The sequence below is a fragment of the Procambarus clarkii genome, chromosome 5 (assembly GCF_040958095.1).
Source record: "Procambarus clarkii isolate CNS0578487 chromosome 5, FALCON_Pclarkii_2.0, whole genome shotgun sequence".
NCBI lineage: Eukaryota > Metazoa > Arthropoda > Malacostraca > Decapoda > Cambaridae > Procambarus > Procambarus clarkii.
In genome coordinates this window covers 43,795,459-43,822,353 of record NC_091154.1, presented here as the reverse complement: position 1 = coordinate 43,822,353, position 26,895 = coordinate 43,795,459, and the positions used below count along the sequence as shown (strand labels likewise).

At 40.7% G+C, this 26,895-nt stretch overlaps 2 protein-coding genes across 2 annotated transcripts; one reads left to right on the top strand and one right to left on the bottom strand.

Moving 5' to 3' along the window:
• Positions 1–1,057: 1,057 nt before the first annotated feature.
• LOC138351914 (tigger transposable element-derived protein 1-like) lies at positions 1,058–2,724 on the bottom strand. The gene is made up of 2 exons (XM_069304043.1): positions 1,162–2,724; positions 1,058–1,069 (listed from the first exon to the last, which is right to left on the bottom strand). Exons 1-2 carry the CDS (start codon positions 2,722–2,724, stop codon positions 1,058–1,060), a joined length of 1,575 nt encoding a protein of 524 aa, XP_069160144.1.
• Positions 2,725–17,678: 14,954 nt separating this feature from the next.
• On the top strand, positions 17,679–25,016 carry LOC138351911 (tigger transposable element-derived protein 7-like). Its single transcript, XM_069304037.1, has 3 exons — positions 17,679–19,328; positions 19,814–19,857; positions 24,764–25,016. The coding sequence occupies exons 1-3, from the start codon at positions 17,679–17,681 to the stop codon at positions 25,014–25,016; spliced, it is 1,947 nt and encodes a 648-aa protein (XP_069160138.1).
• The last annotated feature ends 1,879 nt before the right edge of the window (positions 25,017–26,895 follow it).

Sequence of the window (26,895 nt, the reverse complement as noted above, 5' to 3'; positions counted from 1 at the left end):
AACTGTTTACACTTTGGTGAATCATAGTTGATGACAGTGGCTGTCATCAGCTACGACAGCTTGGTCTCAGTGATCGCTTGGACGAACAATCTTCGCTTAAACGAACATTTGTATGTTCCACTGAACATCATTTACCGAATTCAATTCTGATCTACCGGGAATTTGCTAGAGCTGGGTTCGTTAGAGTGAGGATGCACTGTGTATATATGTCATACCTAGTAGCCAGAACTCACTTCTCAGCCTACTAGGCAAGGCCGATTTGCCTAATAAGCCGAGTAATCTCTATTTAAAAAAAATCTTAACAATTGGTTTATTTGAAATATTATTGTTATATATTATTAAGAACATAAATTATTGACAAAGTTGTATTAGTTTAGGTTAGGTTAAGATAGGTTAGGTTAGGTAGGGTTGGTTAGGTTCGATCATATATCTAAATTAGTTTTAACTCAAATTAAACAAAATTAACTCATACATAGTAAAATGGATAGCTTTATCATTTCATGATAAAAAAAAGAAAAGTATATGAATTCAGGAAACTTGACTTATTAGGCAATTTGGGCCTTACATAATAGGCCAAGTATTGCGTTCTGGCTACTAGGTACAACATATGTATATATATACAGTGGAACCTCTATTAACGAGTTTAATCCGTTCTGGCACCGAGCTCGTTACCTGGAAAACTCGTCTTTGGAAACAAATTTCCCCATTTAAAATAAAGGAAATAAATTTAATCCATTCCACTCCCAAAAACATCCATACTTGTATGACATTTTTTAATGTAAATATAATACTGCACATGTAATTATAAATGTTTTGTTGTACTGTTTTAACATTTACTTTACCTTATGAAGAGTCGTTGCTGGCTTGAGGGAGACGGGTAGGTGGGAAGGAGGAGAGGGGTTATGGTGTGGAAGGAGAATCCACCTCTGAGTCAGGTGGGCTCTCTCTTCTTGGGATTTTCACCCCACTGGGACCGGGTTGTGGTTCACTATCACTGGCTCTTCGTTTCTCTACTTTTGGAAAGAACTTTTCTATTGACAATTGCTTTTGTCTTTGTTTAAGGATGTCCCTAAAATGAGACAGTAAATTGTCATTAAACATGTTCACACATCGGGTTGTCACTGCTTGATCAGGGTGATGTTTTTCTAAGAATGCGGTCACCTTTTCAAACATTCCTAACACTTCCCTGATCTCACTTGAAGAGGCAGCAGCATCCTCCTGTACCTCCTCCTCCCCTGATGAGAACTCTTGTGTCTCCTTTTGATTAAACTCCTTCTGAAGTTCCAGGAGTTCCTCAGTGGTCAGTTCCTCACTGTGCTCCTCCACTAACTCCTGCACATCAGCAGCATCCAACTCCAGACCCAAAGTTTGCCCCAGAGCAACAATATCATCCACTAGATGCACTTCCGGGTCTTCCACAGGTGAAGATGCAGATGCAGGTGCAGGACCGAAACCTTCCAAGTCTCCCTCAGGGACACCCTCAGGCCACAGGTTACGCCATGCAGAGTTAAGGGTCCTCCTTGTCACTCCTTCCCAGGCCTTATCGATCAAACGTAAGGCACCCAGGATATTGAAGTGGTTCTTCCAGAATTCTTTGAGGGTCAGCCCTGTATTGTCGGTCACATCAACACACCTCTCCAACAAGGCCTTCATGTTGAGTTTCTTAAAGTTTGCAATGACTTTCTGGTCCATAGGTTGGAGGAGTGGAGTGGTATTGGGAGGAAGGAACTTGATGGTGATGAATTGATTTTCAGGATACAATTCATCTCGCATCTGTGGAGGATGTGCAGGAGCATTATCAAGCACAAGCAAGGCCTTGAGTGGCAACTGTTTCTCTTCAAGATATTTCCTCACTGAGGGGCCAAAAACATCATTGATCCATTCAGTGAAGAATATCCGCGTGACCCAGGATTTCTTATTGGACCTCCACATCACATTCAGTTGCGCCTTATACACTTTACATGCCTTGAACACGCGTGGATTTTCTGAGTGGTAGACTAGCAGCGGCTTGACCTTGCAATCGCCACTTGCATTGGCGCAGAGGACGAGAGTAAGCCGATCCTTCATCGGTTTGTGGCCAGGCAAAGATTGTTCCTCCTGTGTGATGTAGGTCCTCTTCGTCATTTTCTTCCAAAACAGGCCAGTCTCGTCACAATTAAAAACTTGTTGGGGCAAGAACTCCTTTTCAGCAACAAATTCCTGGAACTCTGATACAAATTTCTCGTCAGCAGCTTTATCAGAGCTGGCAGCCTCCCCATGTTGCACAACACTGTGGATACCGCTTCTCTTCCTAAATTTCTCAAACCATCCACGGCTTGCCTTAAATATCTCCTCCTCTTCAGACGACGCACCTGGTGTCTTCCTGACAAGGTCCACATACAGCTTCTTGGCCTTTGCACAGACAAGAGCTTCAGAGACACTATCGCCATGCAATTGCCTTTCATTCATCCAGACTAGCAGTAGCTTTTCAACCTCTTCTAGGATTTTTGGACGTTTCTTGTTAACCTTGGTAACTCCTTTAGCCACCTCAAGCGTCTTAAATTGTTCCTTCCTCTTCAGAATGGTACAAATCGTTGATGAAGTCCTGCCATACTCCCTGACGAGATCAACCACACGCACACCACGCTCGTGCTTTGCTATTATTTCCTTCTTCACTTCAACAGTAATTGTCGCTTTCTTCCCCTTGCCAGCACTGTCTTTAGCAACCAGCTTCTTTGGCGACATCGTGCGTTACAAATTGCAGTCACCAAACCACAAAAAAACAGAGAAAAGCGCAAATAAATCCAGAGGGATGCTTGTCGTGTGAGATACAACAACACTACTGGCGTCGGAGGCGTCCGAAAATTTGCGAGAACCCGCGAGACGCTAGGAAGCGCCATGTGCTTTCACTCCTTAATAGAGGCGAGCTCGTCAATAGAGACAAATTTGCTGCGAGTGGCTTGCTCGTTACTGGAAAAACTCGTTAATAGAGCCACTCGTTAATAGAGGTTCCACTGTATATACATGTATATATACAATGGGGCCACGACTTACAATGCTAATCTGTTCCCAGAGACGGATCGTACGTCGAAGCGATTTTTCCCATAAGAAATAAAGGGAATTAGATTAATCCATTCCCCACCCTCCAAAATATTAACATACAAATACATTTTATATTGAATACAATGTTTTTTTTTTTCTAACTACAATACAGTACCAAAGTTTCTCTTACCTTTATGGAGGGCTCTTGATGGTGATGACGGGGGAGAAGGAGAGTTGTTACTGTTTGGAAGGGAAGTCCCCTTCCATTATCACATCAGGCAGTGATGTTTTCTCTGGGGTACCCTCTCTCTCTCCTACGTTTTGCCTGAATACCACTAGGAACTGGTTGTGGTTCAGTGCTTGTTTGTCTCACTACAAATTTGTCAAGAGATATTTGATTTTCCCTTCATTTTAACATTTGTCTTTAATGATGCATCACAGTGTCATTGAATAGGTTAAGGCAACGACCTACTGCAGCTTGATTTGGGTGAGTCGTTTCAGCAATGGTTTGCAATTCTTCCCATGCTGCACACATTTTCTTAATTGTTGAAGAAGAGACATTCTGTACTCTTGTTTCCTGCTTTATGGTCATCCTTACATGGGTTTTCATATGTTGAGCCTTACCACTGACTTTCACTTATATATCACTCATGGCATGATATATAATAATTACTTTAATGTTCAAAATGCAAAAAATCACCACAAAAGCGGAATTTCTTATAGGCGCGATCGTCGCTAAGTGGGCAGCTGTAGTAAACTGAGGCAGGTCGGCCGCGTGATCGGGAACCATGCGCTCGGTCAACCCGAACGCGTACCAACAAATATCGGATGTCGAGTCGCATTTTTCGATGAAATTTACATCGTAACTCGAAATTATCGTAAGTATCGGCACTTGTATATTGAGGTGCCACTGTATATATGTTTGTATGTATGTATATTTATATATATATATATATATGTCGTACCTAGTAGCCAGAACGCACTTCTCGGCCTACTATTCAAGGCCCGATTTGCCTAATAAGCCAAGTTTTCCTGAAAAAATATATTTTCTCTAATTTTTTTCTCATGAAATGATAAAGCTACCCATTTCATTATGTATGAGGTCAATTTTTTTTTATTGGAGTAAAAATTAACGTAGATATATGACCGAACCTAACCAACCCAACCTAACCTAACCTAACCTATCTTTATAGGTTAGGTTAGGTTAGGTAGCCAAAAATGTTAGGTTAGGTTAGGTTAGGTAGGTTAGGTAGCCGAAAAACAAATAATTCATGAAAACTTGGCTTATTAGGCAAATTGGCCCTTGTATAGTAGGCTGAGAAGTGCGTTCTGGCTACTAGGTACGACATATATATATATATATATATATATATATATATATATATATATATATATATATATATATATATATATATATATATTATATATATATACACACACACACACATGATGTTCTTATCCTAAGTTCTTTCCCAAAAGGCAGACAAGAGGAGATCCAGCATATTTCAACAATCCTAAGTATTGTAGTACAGGATGATGATAGTGAGTGGTGTCCCAGAGAACATAAAGGTATAGGGCTTTTGAAACATAGGTGAGTTAACAGGAATGTGCCAAGTGAAGTGAAAAATTGGATGAGAAAAAGTTGCCCTAGTGTTTCCAGTGCAGAGAAGAACATTCAAGATGGCTGCCGGCAAGAGGAAATACAAAACAGAGTTTGATTTTGCTGGATTCAGTGAAGAAAGCATTGATATAACCAGTCTATACAACAAGTTGGTAAAATTAGATAATATAGTGACCTCTCATGCAGAAATAATTAGTAAATTTAAAGAAAGTAATGACCATTTAAATAGCAAAATTGTATGTCTTGAGGGTTTAGTGAAAGACTTGCGCAAGGATAAGAATCAATTGGAAACAAATTGCAAAGCCATGGAAGAAGAAAATAAACTCTTAAAAATAGCTTTGGAAGAAGTTAAAGTAAATTTAAACATAAGTGACTACAATAGGTTAGGCAAGGAAATTCAACAGGAGAAACAGCTTTTGTCAGCACAGATGGAGGAAGTTACACAGGGAATAGAACAGTGCAAGAAAGATATGCAACTCACCTATGTACAAGTGGCCAAGGAGAAGGAAAAAATTGAAGAAGCAGTAAAGGAAGCCAAACACTGCAGCAACCAAGATAAAACAAACATTAGGCGGGAAGTGAGAAAAGAATTGGCATCTAACCTGAAGTTGGTGCAAAACACAGTTGAACGGAGTAAGTCCCTGATAATTTTTGGCTGCAAAGAAAAGGAGATAACATCTAGGTCAGAAAGAGCTGTAGAAGAAGCAAAAGTATGAGATAAAATTGTCGGCCTCGTGGAAGGTCTTACAACCGTAGAGAATGTGTGCGACTACAGGAGAATAGGCAGATATATAAAAGTGAAAGATTGACCTTTGAGGATCACCCTAAATGGTGCCAAACAGATGGAAGAAGTACTAAGGAATGCTAGAAAATTACAAAGTGATGAGGATGGGAAAGTGTGGTCGTTAAGACGAGATCTTTCAAAAGAAGATAGAGAGAAGCTGCAACTAAACCTCGCCGAGGCAAAATGTTTAAATGAGAGCAGGAATGAAGAAGAAATCAATTCTTTTTTCTACAAAGTGATAGGGGTAGGCAGACCAGTAAAGTGGTACATAAAGGCAAACCAACAAAATCATTAGAGAGAGGGGGACTGAAAAATAAGAATAGGGGGAACAAGTTCCTGAAGATTGCATACACCAACATAGATGGAGTAGGATCAAAGATATTGGAGTTAAGTGATGTAATACAGCTGCAGACACCAGACATTGTTGCACTCACGGAGACAAAACTTGATGTTATTTTAAATAAGGTCATATTCCCAAGGGGCTACTCAATTTGGAGACGGGACAGAAAAATTAGGAAAGGCGGTGGCGTTGCTGTGCTGGTGAAAGAACACCTAAAGGTGAAGGAAATAATGACGCCAATCGACAAGAAGTTGACATAATAGCACTAGAGATCTGCCATGAGGATGATAAACTAATAATCATAAATGCATATAGTCCACCGCCAAGCAGTACATGGTCAAAGGAGGAGCTAGATAGTAAACGAGAAGGTCTTATAACAATAATGAGAGAGATCATAGTGAGAGCGGATAACGATAGTTCACGACTGTTGATAGTCGGCAACTTCAACTTGAAATCCATAGACTGGGAAGCATATGAAGTTAAAACAGAAGATTTTTGGACCTGTAAATTTGTAGACTTCATCCTGGAAACATTCTTGTATCAACATGTTAAACAAGCTACGAGGATGAGGGAAGGGGACGTTCCCTCCATGCTAGATTTGATATTTACCAGGAAGGAGGAAGAAATATTTGACATTCAGTACCTTCCTCCCTAAGGTAAAAGTGACCATGTCTTTTTGGGAATAAAGTATACAATGGGTTATAATCTGGAAGAAAATATGATAGTTGATGAAATTGAAAAACCTGACTTTAGGAGAGGACATTATGGCAACCTTAGAAAAATTTTTAGTGAGTATAATTGGACAGACTTGTTGCTAGGCAAGGAAGTGAATGAGATGTATGTCAAGTTTTGTGAAATATATGATAAAGGCACAAAAAAATTTATACCAAAACAGAGATGCAGAACTAGGAAACAGGATTGGTTCAACAGAAATTGCGAGAGGGCCAGAGACCAAAAGACACAAAAATGGAATCAATACAGGAAGAGGCCAAACCCCCAAACATACCAGCGATACAAAGATGCGAGAAACAACTACACGGCAGTGATTGGAGAGGCAGAAAGATATTTTGAAAAAGGGATTGCAGACAAATGTAAAACAGAACCAGGTCTATTCTATAAATTCATAAACAACAAATTGCAGGTAAAGGATAATATTCAGAGGTTGAAAATGGGAAATAGATTCACAGAAAATGAAAATGAAATGTGTGAAACATTAAACGAAAAGTTCCAAAGTGTGTTTGTACAAAATGAAATCTTCAGGGAACCAGATACAATAAGAATTCCAGAGAACAACATAGAGCACATAGAGGTGTCTAGAGACGAAGTGGAAAAAATGCTCAAGGAGCTAAATAAGAACAAAGCAGTTGGTCCAGATGGAGTTTCACCATGGGTTCTGAGAGAATGTGCACCTGAGCTCAGCATTCCTCTTCAACTGATTTTTCAGGCATCCCTGTTTATAGGAGTTGTAGCTGATGTGTGGAAAAAGGCTAACATAGTTCCAATCTACAAAAGTGGAAGCAGGGAAGACCCCCTTAATTATAGACCGGTATCATTGACAAGTGTAATAGTCAAAATATTGGAAAAAATAATTAAATCTAAATGGGTAGAACACCTGGAGAGAAATGATATAATATCAGACAGACAGTATGGTTTTCGATCTGGAAGATCCTGTGTATCGAATTTACTCAGTTTCTATGATCGAGCAACAGAGATATTACAGGAAAGAGATGGTTGGGTTGACTGCATCTATTTGGACCTAAAAAAGGCTTTCGACAGAGTTCCACATAAGAGGTTGTTCTGGAAACTGGAAAATATTGGAGGAGTGACAGGTACGCTTCTAACATGGATGAAAAATTTTCTGACTGATAGAAAAATGAGGGCTGTGATCAGAGGCAATGTTTCGGACTGGAGAAATGTCACAAATGGAGTACCACAGGGTTCAGTTCTTGCACCAGTGATGTTTATTGTCTACATAAATGATCTACCAGTTGATATACAGAATTATATGAACATGTTTGCTGATGATGCTAAGATAATAGGAAGGATAAGAAACTTAGATGATTGTCATGCCCTTCAAGAAGACCTGGACAAAATAAGTACATGGAGCGCCACTTGGCAAATGGAATTTAATGTTAATAAATTCCATGTTATGGCATGTGGAATAGGAGAACATAGACCCCACACAACCTATATATTATGTGAAAAATCTTTAAAGAATTCTGATAAAGAAAGAGATTTAGGGGTGGTTCTAGATAGAAAACTATCACCTGAGGACCACATAAAGAATATTGTGCGAGGAGCCTATGCCACACTTTCTAACTTCAGAATTGCTTTTAAATACATGGATGGCGATATATTAAAGAAATTGTTCACGACTTTTGTTAGGCCAAAGCTAGAATATGCAGCAGTTGTGTGGTGCCCATATTTTAAAAAGCACATCAACAAACTGGAAGAGATACAAAGACATGCTACTAAGTGGCTCCCAGAACTGAAGGGCAAGAGCTACGAGGAGAGGTTAGAGGCATTAAATGTGCCAAAACTAGAAGACAGAAGAAAAAGAGGTGATATCATCACTACATACAAAATAGTAACATTAATTGATAAAATCGATAGGGAAGATTTCCTGAGACCTGGAACTTTAAGAACAAGAGGTCATAGATATAAACTAGCTAAACACAGATGCCGAAGAAATATAAGAAAATTCACTTTCGCAAACAGAGTGGTAGACGGTTGGAACAAGTTAGGGGAGAAGGTGGTGGAGGCCAAGACCGTCAGTAGTGTCAAAGCGTTATATGACAAAGAGTGCTGGGAAGACGGGACACCACGAGCGTAGCTCTCATCCTGAAACTACACTTAGGTAATCACTTAGGTAATTACACACACACACACACTGTCCAGTGCTGGGAATACGGGACACCATGAGCGTAGCTCTCATCCTGTAACTACACTTAGGTAATTACACACACACACACACACACAAAAGGTAACAAATCAGGAGGAGCAAATCAAGGAACTAGTGAAAGAAAATGAGGTGTGGAAAGTGAAGTGTGGTGACTTTGAAGAAATAAACAAGAAAATAGACTCATATGGTGAACAACTCCAAGGTAGCCTGAGGGCTAATATAGAGTTAGGCAAGGATCTCCAACTAGAAACTTCACTGACAACTCACATAGAGGAGATGAATAAAGAACTAGAAAAGTATAAAGAAGAAATAAAAGCGACATATGCTCAAGTTGTAAAAGAGAAAGAGACTATCAAAGAAGTGTGTTCGGAAGTCAAAACCAGAAATGACCAACAAGAAGCAGAAATTAGGCAAGCAATTAGGAAAGAACTGGTTACCAACAGTAAATTAGTACAAAACACTGCAGATAGAAGTAAGTCCATAATAATTTTTGGATGTTTAGAGAAGGAAATTTCATCTAGGGGTGGACCGAGCAACAGAAGAGGTGAAAATCATAGAGAAACTAGTAGGTTTAGGAGAAGGCTCAAAGGAAAATGTCAGTGATTTTAGAAGAATAGGAAAATATGAGAAAGACAAGAACCACCCCTTAAAGGTGACGTTTAATGGAGTGAAAAACATGATGAAAGTGCTTAGAAATGCCAAGAAATTGCAGAGTGATGAGGTTGGCAAACTTTCGTCAATAAGACAAGACCTATCCAAGGAAGACAGAGAAAAGCTGAAAATGAACCTTATTGAGGCAAAACGTTTAAATGGAGAGAGAAATGAAGAAAACAAAATTTTTTTTTTCTACAAAGTGACAGAGACGGGAAAGCTTGTGAAATGTTACATAAAAACAAAGCAACAAGATCAGTAGTGGAAGGGGAAGTAAAGAGCAAAGGGAATAGGAAGATGTTCCTGAAAATTGTATATGCCAACATAGATGGAGTGAGGTCAAAAACTTTGGAGTTGCAAGATATGATCCAGCTTAGGGTCCCAGATATTGTCACATTATCAGAGATGAAACTTGAAGGAAATATAATAAATGAAGTCATATTCCCAAGAGGCTATTCAGTTTGGAGACGTGACAGGAAAACTAGGAAGGGAGGAGGAGTGGCTGTACTGGTGAAAAAACATCTGAAGGTAAGAGAGTTAATATTTGAAAACCCTCGAGATATTGACATAATGGCATTGCATATCTGGAATTAGGATGATAAGCTGATAATTTTAAATGCCTACAGCCCACCAGCAAGCAACACATGGACAAAGGAAGAACTGGATGACAAACGAGAGGGTCTCATAATGGTCATGAGAGATATTATTGTACAAGCAGATAAGGATAAATCACGACTGTTGATACTGGGGGACTTCAACTTTAAAGCAATAGACTGGGAGGCCTATGAAGCAAGAACGGAGGACTTTTGGACATGCAGATTTGTGAACCTCATTCTGGAGACATTCTTGTATCAACACACAAAGCAGGCCACAAGAATGAGGGAAGGAGATGTACCATCAGTACTGGATCTAGTATTCACCAGGAAAGAAGAAGAGATATTTGACATCCAGTACCTTCTTCCCTTGGGAAAGAGTGATCACGTCCTGTTAGACATTGATTATGCTTTAGGATATCATCTAGAAGAAAATGGGGACATTGAAACAGTTGATAAACTCGATTTAAGGAGTGGTCACTATGGGGAACTTCGAAATTTTTTTAATGAGTGTAATTGGACAGACTTGTTCCTAGGCAGGGAAGTAAATGAAATGTATGCCAATTTTTTTAAAATATACGAGGAAGGCACACACACATTCATACCAAAACAGAGATGCAGGGCCAGAAAACAGGAATGGTTCAACAGAAATTGTGAGAGGGCCAGAGACCAAAAGACACAAAAATGGAATCAGTATAGGAAGAGGCCAAACCCCCAAACATACCAGCGATACGAAGATGCGAGAAATAACTATACGACAGTAAGGAGAGAGGTTTGAAAGAAATTTTGAAAAAGGGATAGTGGATAAATGTAAAACAGAACCGGGCCTATTCTACAAATTCATAAACAACAAATAGCAGGTAAAGGATAATATCCAGAGGTTGAAAATGGGAAAGAGATTCACGGAAAATGAAAAGGAAATGTGTGAAACATTAAATAAAAAGTTCCAAAGTGTGTTTGTACAAAATGAAATCTTCAGAGAACCAGACACAATAAGAATCCCAGAGAACAACATAGAGCGGATAGAGGTGTCTAGAGATGAAGTGGAAAATATGCTAAAGGAGCTCAGTAAGAACAAAGCAGCTGGCCCAGATGGAGTTTCACCATGGGTTCTGAGAGAATGTACACCTGAGCTCAGCATTCCACTTCACCAGATCTTTCAGGCATCTCTGTGTACAGGAATCGTAGCAGACGTGTGGAAACAGGCTAACATAGTTCCAATCTACAAAAGTGGCAGCAGGGAAGACCCCCTCAATTATAGACCTGTATCATTGACAAGTGTAATAGTGAAAGTATTGGAAAAACTATTCAAAACTAAATGGGTAGAACACCTGGAGAGAGATGATATAATATCAGACAGACAGTATGGTTTTCGATCTGGAAGATCCTGTGTATCGAATTTACTCAATTTCTATGATCGAGCCACAGAGATATTACAGGAAAGAGATGGTTGGGTTGACTGTCTCTATCTGGACCTAAAAAAGGCTTTCGACAGAGTTCCACATAAGAGGTTGTTCTGGAAATTGGAAAATATTGGAGGGGTGACAGGTAAGCTTTTAAAATGGATGAAAATTTTTCTGACTGATAGAAAAATGAGGGCAGTAATCAGAGGTAATGTATCGGACTGGAGAAATGTCACAATTCGAGTACCACAGGGCTCAGTTCTTGCACCAGTGATGTTTATTGTCTACATAAATGATCTACCAGTTGGTATACAGAATTATATGAACATGTTAGCTGATGATGCTAAGATAATAGGAAGGATAAGAAACTTATATGATTGTCATGCTCTTCAAGATGACCTGGACAAAATAAGTATATGGAGCCCCACTTGGCAAATGGAATTTAATGTTAATAAATGCCATGCTATGGAATGTGGAATAGGAGAACATAGACCCCACACAACCTATATATTATGTGAGAAATCTTTAAAGAATTCTGATAAAGAAAGAGATCTAGGGGTGGTTCTAGATAGAAAACTATCACCTGAGGACCACATAAAGAATATTGTGCGAGGATCCTATGCCACGCTTTCTAACTTCAGAATTGCTTTTAAATACATGGTGATATAGTAAAGAAATTGTTCACAACTTTTGTTAGGCCAAAGCTAGAATATGCAGCATATGTGGTGCCCATATCTTAAGAAGCACATCAACAAACTGGAAAGGTGCAAAGACATGCTACTAAGTGGCTCCCAGAACTGAAATGCAAGAGCTACGAGGAGAGGTTAGAGGCATTAAATATGCCAAAACTAGAAGACAAGAAAAAGAGGTGATATGATCACTACATACAAAATAGTAACAGAAATTGATAAAATCGATAGGGAAGATTTTCTGAGACCTGCAACTTTAAGAACAAGAGGTCATAGATATAAACTAGCTAAACACAGATGCAGAAGAAATATAAGAAAATTCACTTTCGCAAACAGAGTGGTAGACGGTTGGAACAAGTTAGGTGATAAGGTGGTGGAGGCCAAGACCGTCAGTAGTTTCAAAGCGTTATATGACAAAGAGTGCTGGGAAGACGGGACACCACGAGCAGAGCTCTCATCCTGTAACTACACTTAGGTAATTACACACACACACAGTATCCACTCAATTTAACAGCCTCTTTTATACTGATCTGCCAGTAATATCGACCGGTTTGGGACACCGGTAACTGGAGCCTCGTATACCGGTTTGGCGGTCGATACTACCGACGGTCGGTATTAGGTTTGTTGTGGCATCAGCGTCCCCTCACATAGCGACCAAGCCACCAACCTTGATCATCCAGAGTCGTATATTACATCTTAATTTTCTTTTAAAATTATTCAGTTTAACCCTTAAATGGCGCATGGCTATATACCATTTGACACCCACAGGCGCATACAAAAAAAAAAAATGTTTTTTCTTCCTAACCTGTTAATTTGTGTTCATTGATCATGGGAAAAATAATAAAAAATCGTAAGTGGCATATATTGCCCGCTATAGGGCGGGGAAGTCTGGCAAAAAACAGGCGCTGACTCAGCATGCGTCCCAGGCGGTCTGTTGCTTGCCAGCTGTCAGGCCGGAGTTTCCACAAAGAGATAATTACCTATTTATTTCAATGTCTCTGATTGATTTTTTGTATTTTTTTTTGCTGTAATATTATTCAATAGTGTAGTGTGATATATTTATATAATAAAATGAGTGAATCATCGCTGTACTCAAAAATATGGTGTGCATATTGTTGATTCAATTATATTCATCAAACAGTGAACAAATACTTTGTTGGTTATTACACTATATACACAGGTTATATATAAGTATCTGCATGTTTTGTTCACCATAACGAGCCACTAAGTTGCTATTATGAGTCAAAAAGTAATGAGGAGTGACCGCCGTGTACCAGCCAGTCACTCACGCCCTCCCTCAATGCCTCACTCACCCACATTCTCCTCCCACCATACTGTTTTTGCTTTTATTCACTATATACAGACGTTATATATAAGTACTGTATCTACATTCGTGTTCACCATAACGAACCACTAAGTTGGCATGTTGAGTGGCAGTGGTGGGCTACTTGCTCCCTCCCTCAAGTCACCTGACTCACCCACATTCTCCTCCCACAATACTGTTTTTGCTTTTATTCACTATATACAGACGCTATATATAAGTATCTACATTCGTGTTCACCATAACGAACCACTAAGTTGGTATGCTGAGTGGCAGTGGCAGCCTGCCACTGGCTGCCACTCCCTCCCTCCCTCACTTCACCTGACTTGCCACAATTCTCCACCCACCATACTGTTTTTGCTTTTATATACAGAAGTTATATATAAGTATTTACTTGTTTTGTTCACGATAACTGTACATCTAAGCTTGTGTGGTGAGTAAAGGCACAAAGACGTAGGACCTCACACAGTCAGCTGCCTGCCACCCTCAAGGCCAGACGCACTAATATTTCTCCTCCAACAGTACTGTTTGTGGTGGTATTACGCTATATACACACATTATATATAAATATCTACCTGTTTTATTCACCATACTTGTACAAGTAAACTGGTATGGTGCCCAAAGACAATCGTGGTCACCAGTAAACAACATGATAAATCGTGCAGACGACGCCACCGCCCTCACCAAAAAGACGGCTCCCAACCTACTCCTCTTGCTGTTTATACCCTCTATACGCACGTTATATATAAGTATCTACATTTGTATTCACCATAGCGAACCTCTAAGCTGTTGTGGTGAGTGCAGTCAATAAAAGGTGGCCAAACACAGTCAAAAGACAATGCCACCACCCTCCCTCCCACAGCATTACTCCTCCCTCCATGCAGCACAGCGCTAAATATCACCACAATCCAGCTATTATCAGAACCCTGGTCAGTTTTATCACAGTCAGGGGTCTTCTGTAATAATATTATTGATACATAATAGCATGAACAATTAAATTATGGCATTTTTAGGCAATGCTGTGGTCACAAGCTGAACAGCAGTGCTGTGAGCGCATGCTTCGTGCGTCAGGCTTGGTAGCTCACTCAATACTGAGGCCCCTAACGCCCAGGAGTTTGGCCCACGATTTTTTTTTAAATGGCATATGTTTACAAGAGCCCTGATGGTGTGATGAACCCCGTGTATCCGCGGGCCGTTTAAATCTTGCGTAATACTCCAAAACATCATAAGATGCGATGCGCAATTTTCTGCAAGTCGGTCAAAGCATCATATGAGGCGATGTGCAATTTAAGGGTTAATGAAAAAAATTCTAAATTTTAATTAATAAAATATTTTGAAACAGTTGATATTAAGTAAAAGTCTTTGTTTTCTTATTAACCCTTAAAGTGCACATCACGTCATATGACGTGCTGGACGTTGTTCCAGTAAACTGCGCATCACGTCATATGATGTGTTGGAGTACTACGCAAGATTTAAACAGCCCGCGGATACACTGGGTTCACCACACCTTCATCAGGGCTCTTGTAAACAGACGCCATTTTTTTTTTAAATTGTGGGCCAAACTCCCGGGTGTTATTGGCCTCAGTATTGAGTGAGCAACCAAGCCTGATGCACGCAGCATGAGCTAACAGCACTGCTCTTCAGCTTGTGACCACAACATCGCCTAAAAATGCCAAATTATACTTGTTCATGCTATTATGTAGCGATGATATTATTACAGAAGACCCCTGACTGTGATAAAACTGACCAGGGTTCTGATAATAGCAGGATTGTGGTGATATCTAGCGCTGTGCGCCATGGAAGGAGGTGTAATGCTGTGGGAGGGAGGGTGGTAGCGATGTCTTTTGACTGTGTGTGGCCACCTTTTATTGACTGCACTCACCATACCAGCTTAGTGGTTCGCTATGGTGAACACAAATGTAGATACTTATATATAACGTGCGTATAGAGGGTATAAACAGCAAGAGAAGGTTTGGAGCCGCCATTTTGGTGAGGGCGGTGGCGTCGTCTGCACGACGCCACCGTGCAGACGACGGTGTTGTTTACTGGTTACCACGATGGTCTTTGGGCACCATACCAGTTTATTTGTACAAGTATGATGAAAAAAACAGGTAGATATTTATATATAATGTGTGTATATAGTGTAATAACACCACACAGTTTTGTTGAAGGAGAAATATTAGTGCGTCTGGCCTTGAGGGCGGCCGCCGATCAGCTGACTGTGTGAGTAGCCACATCTCTGTGCCTTTACTAACCATACAAGCTTAGATGTACAGTTATGGTGAACAAAACATGTAGATACTTATATATAACGTCTGTATATAAGATATATAGCGTAATAACACCACACAGTATTGTTGGAGGAGAAATATTAGTGCGTCTGACCTTGAGGGCGGCCGCCGATCAGCTGACTGTGTGAGTAGCCACATCTCTGTGCCTTTACTAACCATACAAGCTTAGATGTACAGTTATGGTGAACAAAACATGTAGATACTTATATATAACGTCTGTATATAGTGAATTATAGCAAAAACATTATTGTGGGAGGAGAATGAGGGTGAGTCAGATGACTAGAGGGAGGGCGGGAGTGGCTGGCTGGTACACAGCGGTCACTCCTCATTACTTTTTGACTCATAATAGCTACAGTGCTTCCTCAGTCTAACGAACCCCGCTCTATCGAATTCCCGGAAGAGCCGAACAAATTGAATTCGGTACCAAATGTTCAGTGGAACATACAAATGTTCGATTAAGTGAGGAATGTTCGTCCAAGCGGTCACCGAGGCCGAGCGTCGGAGCTGGCTGTCACCAACTATGATTCGCCAGAGTGTAAACAGTTATACATGTACAGTATAGTGTTTTATTATCCTTAGCCATTGTTTCTTGGGAGAAATGGTGATAAAATGGTGTCAGGAGGGTATTGGTGAGAGAGTTGTTGTCAGGAGGCAAATGGTGTCAGGGGCAGGTGGTGTAAGTTACGTATTCTCATGGGAGGCAGGTTGTCAGCCAGGCAGCTGACAACCAGCTGAAATGGTGATAAAATGGTGTCAGGAGGGCATTGGTGAGAGAGTTGTTGTCAGGAGGCAAATGGTGTCAGGGGCAGGTGGTGTAAGTTACGTATTCTCATGGGAGGCAGGTTGTCAGCCAGGCAGCTGACAACCAGCTGAAATGGTGATAAAGTGGTGTCAGGAGGGCATTGGTGCATGTGAGAGAGTTGTTGTCAGGAGGCAAATGGTGTCAGGGGCAGGTGGTGTAAGTTACGTATTCTCATGGGAGGCAGATTGTCAGCCAGGCAGCTGACAACCAGCTGAAATGGTGATAAAGTGGTGTCAGGAGGGCATTGGTGCATGTGAGAGAGTTGTTGTCAGGAGGCAAATGGTGTCAGGGGCAGGTGGTGTAAGTTACGTATTCTCATGGGAGGCAGGTTGTCAGCCAGGCAGCTGACAACCAGCTGAAATGGTGATAAAATGGTGTCAGGAGGGCATTGGTGAGAGAGTTGTTGTCAGGAGGCAAATGGTGTCAGTTGTTAGGGGTTTTTGTTAGGGGGCAGGTGTTGTCAGTGGTAGAAGTTGTCAAGGGAGGCTGGAGTAATGCTGTACAGGTACAGTAGTGGTGTCAGTAAAGGCTGTAGAGGCAGGCACCACATGTGACTGGCGGCTCCTAGCTCCCTCTCCTGCCCCCCCCCCACCCTCCTTCCTGCACCTGACCACCAGAGACCAGCCACTACTCCTCTCCTCTCTCGTCGTCAGATGCCAAGAGTCAATTTAATAATAATTATCGCATTATCTACACTGAGAATAGCCTTTTTATTAGAAAAATGTCATATTGGCGCAATAATAATGCTGAAAATTGTGATATATACAGTATATATTTTAAAGTTTCAACACATTTCCTTTTCACTGAATTTTTAATAAAATTGGGGTGTAGATAACAGTTGGCTGTGTGTGTGTGGCCGGCAGGTCGTTCCTTGAGCCATTGGGGGGGGGGGGGGGGAGGGGGGGTTTGTTTCCTGGATCTCTCCCTCCCTCCCTCCTCTAACAGCCTACGTACTGTATTGTAATACATTAGGTTTTATGTAATACAGTACTGTACTGTATAAAATGAATAAAACTTCAAAACAGACAATATTTTATTAATTATAACAACAAACAATATTATTTGAAAACAATTTGTAAGCCTATTTAGATTAAATTTTGAGTAGGCCAATAAAACAAGCACAGGTCGTGTAAACGTTAGGCCTTGGTGAGGTGGCTGGCACCATTTGTCTCCCCTCCTCTCAGTGTGAAAACGTGTTGCTCGCGCGTGAAGGATCATTTTGAACAATTTTTATCGTTTGAACTCTTATACTCTGTCAAGATGTCTCAGAGCAGCATTTGTGGTGTTCAAGATTTAAAACGAAAGAGAAAATATTTGTCAATTGATCAGAAAATTGATTTAATAGAGAAAGCAGAGCGTGGATACTCAGTCACCCGTCTCGCCCAAGAATTCAACATCGGTAAAGCTACAGTTTGTGATATAAAAAAGCAGAAGGATAATATTAGGAAATTCGTTGCTCAAAGTCAAACTCATGCAATAGGCAACAGGAAAACATTGAAGCCTGCTAAATATACGGATTTGGACTCTGCTGTATTCAAATGGTTTACACAGCATCGTGCGAAAGGAATTGCTGTTTCAGTTGATTCTATTAGAAATGCAGCTGAAAGACTTGCTGAAAAGTTAAACATTGACAATTTCAAGGCTAGCACTGGATGGGTATGTCGATTTAAAGAGAGGCATGGCATCATTAACAAGAAAATTTGTGGCGAAGCCTTAAGTGCAGATGTAGGAAGTGTTAATGCATTTAAATATAAACTTTCTCAGCACATGGTATCTAATAATCTAAGCTGGTTTCAAGTGTACAATGCAGATGAAACAGGCTTTAACTGGAAATGCCTTCAAAGAAATACTTTGGCCTCTAGGCTTGAGGAGAGTATTCCTGGTCGCAAGGTAAGCAAGGAAAGAATTTCAGCATTATTGTGCGGTAATGCAGATGGCAGTCACCGAACAAAGTGCGCAATTGTTGGGAAATCTGCCAACCCCAGAGCATTGAAAAACTGCATGAACAGATTACCTGTCGTTTACTACAACACCAAAAATGCCTGGTTCACACAGATTATTTTTGAAGACTGGTTCCAGAATCACTTTTGTAAAGAAGTAAGAAAGCATCAGATCAATGAGCGTGGCATTCGTCCTGCTGATGTAAAGGCAATGCTGTTGGTTGATAATGCCCCAGCTCACCCCATTGCTAAATTAACATCGCCTGATGGTAAAATAACATGTATGGCTTTACCACCAAATACTACATCTTTAATACAGCCCATGGATCAGGGGGTTATCTATGCTCTCAAACGGCTTTATAAGAGAGCTATGAATGTAGAAATAATGGAAGTTCTGCTCTCTCAGGAAGACGAGAGGCTTAATAAGGATACAAGAGCTAGTAGAACACTAGAAAACTTCAAGAAATATTCAATTAAAGACGCTATTTACATCTGGGCCAAACAATGGAACGAGTTGAAGGTCACCACATTAAAGAACGCATGGAATAAAATTCTGAGTCCGGTACCTGGTGAGAATGAAGACGAAGATGACTATGATTTTGAGGGCTTTGATAATGCGATTTTTGAGACATTAAGAGATGCTGGCGAGGAAGATTTGCAACTTTCTGATGTGACTGAGTGGTTAGATAATGATGCTGATGATCCAGGTTATGGTGAATTAACTGATGATGAGATTATTCAGTGTGTTACTGGTAATGGTGATGAGGATGCGGAAGAGGAGGAAGATACCTGTAGCATGTTACCTATTCCATATGCTGCATCATTGCAAAACCTTAATCAGCTGCTTGATATGGTTGCTGTAACTGATGATGAAGACGTGGCAGATTATTATCTACACCTAAGGGGATTGAAAGATATTATAATGAAGAAGCTCATAATGAAGAAACAAACTAAGATTCAAAAGTTTTTGGTACAGCTTAACAGTAGGCCTACAGGACCAGCACCCAGCACTAGCAAGGACTCACCTGAGGATGCCCAGGCAACTGGACCAGCACCTAGCACTAGCATGGACTTACCTGAGGATGCCCAGGATACTGTACCAGCACCTAGCACTAGCATGGACTCGCCTGAGGATGCCCAGGATACTGGACCAGCACCTAGCACCAGCAAGGACTTACCTGAGGATGCCCAGGCAACTGGACCAGCACCCAGCACTAGCCATAACTTACCTGGGAGTGCCAATTGAGCTGTACAACACAGTTCTAATGACATAAATGTACAAAGTGTAAAAAGTGTAGTTTAAGTGATACAGTACAGTATACGTTTACTTAAGTACTGTAGTGTGATTCTAGTGGTTTGTACTTTATGTACAGACTGTAGTGTATAATGTACATTTGTTAGAAAAGTTACTGTTCATTAATGAATTTATATTCATATCATATCTGGCACTCTCAGGGTATTGAGGCTAAAAGTCTGCACTACACAACTCAACTGTTAAGGTAAGTACAGTAAAACACAGAAACAATTTATTGCTAGATTTATAAACTAGATTTTAGATTTAGAAAGATTACATAAATTAAGGTTAATTTTTTTTTTTTTTTTTTTTTTTTTTTTTTTTTTTTTTTTTTGGGGGGGGGGGTCAGAGGGGGTTTTTTGGGGCCGGACGGATGGAACGAATTCCGCACTGGAATGAATCGGCCTCGCCCCATATAGTTCGTTCAAGTGAGGACACACTGTACTTAGTGGTTCGTTATAGTGAACAAAACATGCAAATACTTATATATAACCTGTGCTTATAGTGTAATAACCGACAAAGTATTTGTTCACTGATTGATGAACATAATTGAATCAACAATATGCACATCATATTTTTAAGTACACCAACGATTCACTCATTTTATTATATAAATATATCAAACTACACACTATTGAATAATATTACAGCAAAAAAAGTATGAAAAATCAATCAGAGACATTGAAATAATTCGGTAATTATCTCTTTGTGGCAACTCTGGCCTGACAGCTGGCGAGCAACAGACCGCCTGGGACGCACGCTGAGTCAGCGCCTATAATTTGCCAGACTTCCCCGCCCTATAGCGGGCAATATATGCCACTTACGATTTTTTTATTATTTTTCCCGTGATCAGTGAACACAAATTAACAGGTTAGAAAGAAAAAATAATTTTTTTTTTTTTCAAAATGACATGCGCCTGTGGGGATGGCAGGATATTAAACCCCGAGCATGTTAAGGGTTAAATACCCTTTATAGTATAGGCACTAGGTATTTTTTTCCCACGGACCTAGAATGTACTGCGCCGGGTCATGTGTTCCCATTGTTTACTGTAAACATGCGTGGCTAGTGTCAAATGTGAGCGACATTACTATAATGTTAATTGTGATCTTCCTTTTAATTTACAAAATGCCAAAAGTTACCCAAAGGAAGCGCCTGATGGTTGCACAGAAGATGGAGTTAATTAACCCTTAAAGTGCGCATCACGTCATATGAAGTGTAAATCGTTTTACCAGTCAACTGCGCTTCATGTCATATGACGATTATGGGTACTGCACACGATTTGAATGGCCTGTGGTGTAGCTTGGGGTCCCATACGCTGCCCAGGGGCTATAGTAAACAGCGGCCATTTTGAAAAAAATTCCCGCTCACGAACCGAAGGCATGGGAGGCCTCAGTTTAGCGAGAGTCACCATGGCGAGCGCACAGTCAAACGCCTCACGGGCACGCACCACTCAATCCCTCACCCCAGAGCAAATAGCCCACGAATTATTCTCTGAAGGTGAAGAAAGAGTGTTTGATGATTCAGACAACGATGAGGATTATACACAGTTGTCGGGTGATAGTAGCAGCAGCAGTGAGAGTGACAATGCTCGCCATGCCATGGCGAGGCCTCTACGCTCACCCATGCCTCCTCGGCCAGTTTCTACCCCAATTCTACCACGACCTCACAGTTCCTGTGAATATTTTCTGTTTGAGGGTGACGAGTCAGAGGGAGGCGACTTCTTTTCTGGGTTTAGTGACTCAGATCATAGTTTTATTGAGCCTGTGGCTGGTACCAGTGGTGTAACTGGGCGAGAAATTGTCGCGTCAGCAGCATCTCGCCCAGCCAAGCGCCACCGCATGGCACCACATGAGGGACCAAGACCCTCGTGTTCACGTGCATCCACCTCACGTGCATCCACCTCACATGCATCCACCTCACGTGCACCCACCTCACGTGCACGTAGCGGCCGTGCTTCTCGCAGACGGTATTCAGCTCCTGGTCGCCGGTATGCATTGCTTCCTCGCCGTCTTTCCTCTGCATCTTGCAGGACGCCTGGTGTACTTGAGTGGAGTGATGGTGACGATTTTATTCCTAATATTCCTCACTTTGACGATAAAGATGTAGGGATTACAAACCTTTTCCCTAATCAAGGTGAGGACATGGCTGAGATGGAATATTTTACAGCATTCTATGATGAACCACTCATGGAATACATTGTACACCAAACGAACCTGCATATGCTGCTTACCAGATTGAGAGGCAAATCACAGAATTTTCACGACTGCAGCGTTGGAAAAATACCACAGTTGCGGAAATGTATGTGTTTTTGGCACTCTGTTTGTTGATGAAGCACTGTCACAAACATGCAATAAGTGACTATTGGAGCAAGGACCATACAATACCAACACCTTTATTCGGGAAATATATGTCACGAGACAGGTTTCAGATACTCCTCAGGTGTCTACATTTTGGAAGTGTTCAGGACCGAACACCTGATGATAGACTGTGGCGAGTGAGGCACTACATGAACGATGTTATTGGAAAATTGAGAGATTTTTACGTACCAGCACAGAAGCTGGTGGTTGATGAATCTCTCGTACTTTTCAAGGGACGTGTTTCATTCAAACAGTACATTCCCTCAAAACGAAACCGATTTGGCCTGAAATTTTTTGTTCTTTGTGATTGTGAGACAGGATACGTGTTACACATGATTCTGTACTCGGCTATTGATGTAGACATTCCCGGTAACGACGAACATGGATTCTCGGGGAGTGTAGTGAAGACCATCATGGCTCCGTGGATGAACAAGGGACACATTTCATACACGGATAATTACTATACAAGTCCCTTGCTAGCTCGGTTCTTGCTAGAAAATAGAACCGGATTGGTTGGTACAGTAAAGCCACAACGAAGGGAAATGCCTGTGTTTGACAACGACATTGCAGTTGGTGAGTGTCAGAGAAGGAAAAGTGATAACATTCTGTCAGTTCGGTGGAAAGACAAAAGAGAGGTGAACTTGTTGACAACAATTCATGATGGAACAATGGTGAACAGTGGGAAAGTGAACCATAAAACAAATGCACCACTATATAAGCCAGACTGTGTTTTAGACTATAATATCAACATGCGGTTGATTGATAAATCAGACATGATGATTGGCACTGCAGTGTGCGGAAGACATGTAGGTGGACGAAAAAAGTGTTCTTCCATCTTGTGGACATGAGCATGCTGAACTGTTTCAACATGTACCTTGTGAGAACTGGACGTAAGCCCACTTTCCGTGACTTTGTATTTGATGCTGCAATACAGTTATTAGGAAAGTTTGCAAAAGATGTCCCAGGTATTCAGCGGCCCATCATAAACCCACTGTTGCAGCATGCTGGTACTCCACGCCTCGCTCACACTGAAGGCTTCCTAGCACACAGACTCAAGTATTTGCCACCAGCTGGGAAGCGTGCAATAGCCCAATGTGATTGCTTGGTGTGTAAAACAAAGACACGCAGAGACAAGAAACGGAAGCATGTGCAAACATGGTGTGAAACGTGTGGTATCCCATTATGTGCTGTCGACTGCTTCAATGAGTACCACAGTTTAGAAAACTTCTAAGTGTGCATCAAAGTGTGTATAGCGTGTGCGAGAGTGTAAATATATACAAATATAAGCAGAACATACAATATAATAGACTGTAATGACATATTATATTGCCGTAATTGAAAACATTTGTGTGCGCCTGTGTATACTCAAATATGCAACAATTATTGATACAAAATATGTTCAAACAGTATTTGAAACACAATTAGTGAAAAAAATTGGATAAAATGCGCCTAGACATTGTAAATAAATAGCGCGAAAATATATTTGTGGCAACTCTGGCTGTTTGAGGACCACGCGCAACACCTCTGGGGCCTGTACTGCATGAGCGAACATGCAGATTGTGACGTCATCACCGAGCTTTCTGGCTCTATTGCAACAAAAGTAAGTACAATAGATTTTTTTTTATTTTTTCCGTGATCAGTGAACAGAACTTAACAGATTAGCAAAAAAAAAATTTTTTTTTTTTTCAAAATGACATGCGCCTGTGACGATGGCAGGATATTAGACCCTGAGCATGTTAAGGGTTAAGAAACTCGATAAAGGATATTCTCATGCAGAGCAGCAGCAGAGTTTAACATCAGGAAAAGTACAGTAAGTGACATCAAGAAACAGAAGGATACTCTATTAAAATATGTGAGCACAACAGAGTGTGCTACTTCTGGTGCTGCATGTTCGAGAAAAACAGTAAAGTCTGGTCAGTATCCACAATTGGATGCTGCAGTGTATAAGTGGTTTATTCAGCACCACACAATTGGCATGGCAATACGATTTGAAGAGCTTAAAGTTGCAGCAAGTAAACTTGCCATTCAATTAGGTATAAAAGATTTCAATGCAAGTGATGGATGGGTTGGAAGATTTAAGGCTCGGCATAACATTTCAAACACCAAAAAAATTTCTGGTGAGGTGTCAAGTGCTGATCCCACTAAAGTTGATTCATTCAAGGCTAAATTAAACGAGTACATTGTCAGTAATAATTTAAGCAAATGTCAAGTATATAATGCTGATGAGACTGGGTTTATGTGGTGAGCTGTACCAAGTAAATCCTAAACCAGTAGGATGCAGGAAAATATTCCTGGACGAAAGATAAGTAAGGAACGACTCTCAGTCTTGCTCTGTGCTAATGCTGATGCCTCTCACAGGACAAAATGTGCCGTGGTAGGCAAGTCTAAAAATCCTCGAGCCTCAAAAAATATAGTGCAGGCACTACCCGTAATATATTACAGTTCTAAGAAATCATGGTTTAATCAAACAATATTTACGGACTGGTTTGAATACCACTTTTGCAAAGAAGTTAGAGAATTCCAGATCAACAAATGTGGAATAAAGGCCAGTGAGGTTAAGGCATTGTTGCTGCTAGATAATGCCCCTGCTCATCCCATTAGCAAGTTAATTTCAAGGGATAGCAGAATAAAATGCATGGCACTTCCACCAAACACAATATCCTTGATCTAGCCCATGGACCAAGGTGTTATCCTTGCTGCTTAACGTATGTACCAAACAGCAATGCTTGAAGATGTTTTAGTTGTTTTACCTAGCGAGGAAGATGAATTGACAGGAAAGGATACAAGGGCTCAAAGAACACTAGAAAATCTAAAAAAGTACACAATCAGGGAAGCAATATTCCACTGGGCTAGGCTTTGGAATAAAGTGAAAGAAACCACACTAACAAATTCATGGAAGAAACTGTTAACAGAGAGGCCTAGATGTGACGCAGCACCATCTGATAGTGAATTTGAAGGTTTTGAAAATGAATCCAATGATTTTGAAGGGTTTGAAGAAACGATCTGAACAATGTTGCTCGAAGCTGGTCAGGGTGTACAAGTGAATGATATCAATGAATGGTTAGAAAATGATTACGATTCTGGTTATGAATTGTTAACTGAAGAACAGATTGTGCAAAGTGTTCTCGGAAATGACTCTGATGACTCGGACATTGTTGGTGAGGCTCTGCCTAGAGGTGTCGGATATCAGAAAAGATTGGAACAAATTGAGGAACTCATTGAATATTCAAGAAAAAGTAAACATGAGGTTCTTGGAATTTTTATGTACACTTTACAGCCATTAACCCTCAAACCGCTAGGGGTCCAAATAGAATTAACACCCACAGGCGCAACAAAAAAAAAAAAATCAAATTTTTTTTTTCTTTTTAACCCTCAAACCACTAGGGGCCCAAATGGAATTCACACCCACAGGCGCAACAAAAAAAAAATTCCAAAAAATTCTTTCGTCTTATAGAAGTGTTCATTTTTGTTCCCTGATCACGGAAAAAATAACAAAAAAATCGTAGGTGGCATATTTTAGCCGCAATAGGGTAGGGAAGTGTGGCAAAAAAGGGGCGTTGGCAGAGCCTTTGCTAGATGAGGTCTACTCCGCCCGAGCTGTCAGACGGCAGTTGCCACAAATATATTATTACCTAATTATTTCAATGTCTCTGATTGATTTTTTCTTAGTTTTTTTGCAGTAATATTATTCCATACAGTGAATTGTGGTATATTTATATTATAAAATGTGTGAACCATCGCTGTACTCAAAATTATGGTGTGCATATTAGTGATTTAATTATTATGTTCATAAAACAATAAACAAATAGATTTGCTGTTGTTACACTATATACACAGGTTATATATAAGTATTTGCATGTTTTGTACACCATAACGAACTACTAAGTTGGTCTTGTGAGTCAAAAAGCAACACGGAGTGACTGCCAAACACCAGCGAGCCACTCACTGCCACTCCCTCCCTCAACACCACCTCACTCACCCTCATTCACCTCCTACAATACTCTTTCTGTATTTATTCACTATACACAGACGTTATATATATACGTATTTACATGTTTTGTTCACCATAACTGTACATCTAAGCTTGTATGGTGAGTAAAGGCCACAAAGACGTAGCTACTCACACAATCAGCTGATCGGCGGCCGCCCTCAAGGCCAGACGCACTAATATTTGTCCTTCAACAATATTGTTTGTGGTGTTATTATGCTATATACACACATTATATATAAGTATCTACCTGTTTTATTCACCATACCTGAACAAATAAGCTGGTATGGTGCCCAAAGACCATAGTGGCCATCAGTAAACACCATGCCAAGTCGTGCAGACGACACTCCTCCCTCACCAAAATGGCGGCTCCCAACCTACTCCTCTCGCTGTTATCTCACACTATACACACGTTATATATAAGTATCTACATTTGTGTTCACCATATCGAACCACTAAGCTGGTATGGTGAGTGCAGTCAATAAATGGTGGCCACACACAGTCAGAAGACGACGCCACAACCCTCCCTCGCACAGCCTTACGCCTCCCTCCATGGAGCCCAGCGCTAAATATCACCACAATCCAGTTATTATCAGAATCCTGGTCTGTTTTATCACAGTCAGGGGGCTTCAGTAATACTATCACTGCTAAATAATAGCAGTATCATATATATTATGGTATTTGTAGGCGATGCTGTGGTCACAAGCTGAACAGCGGTGCTGTGAGCTTGTGCTGCGTGCGCCAGCCTTGGTGGCTTGCTCAATACTGACGCTGTAACACCCAAGAATGTTGGCCTGGATTTTTTTTCTAGGTGGCATCTGGCAACTATCGGTCGTGGCTGTACTATAGCTGCCCCTATCCCAGGCGGGGAGTTTAAATTATAGCCCTAGACACGAAA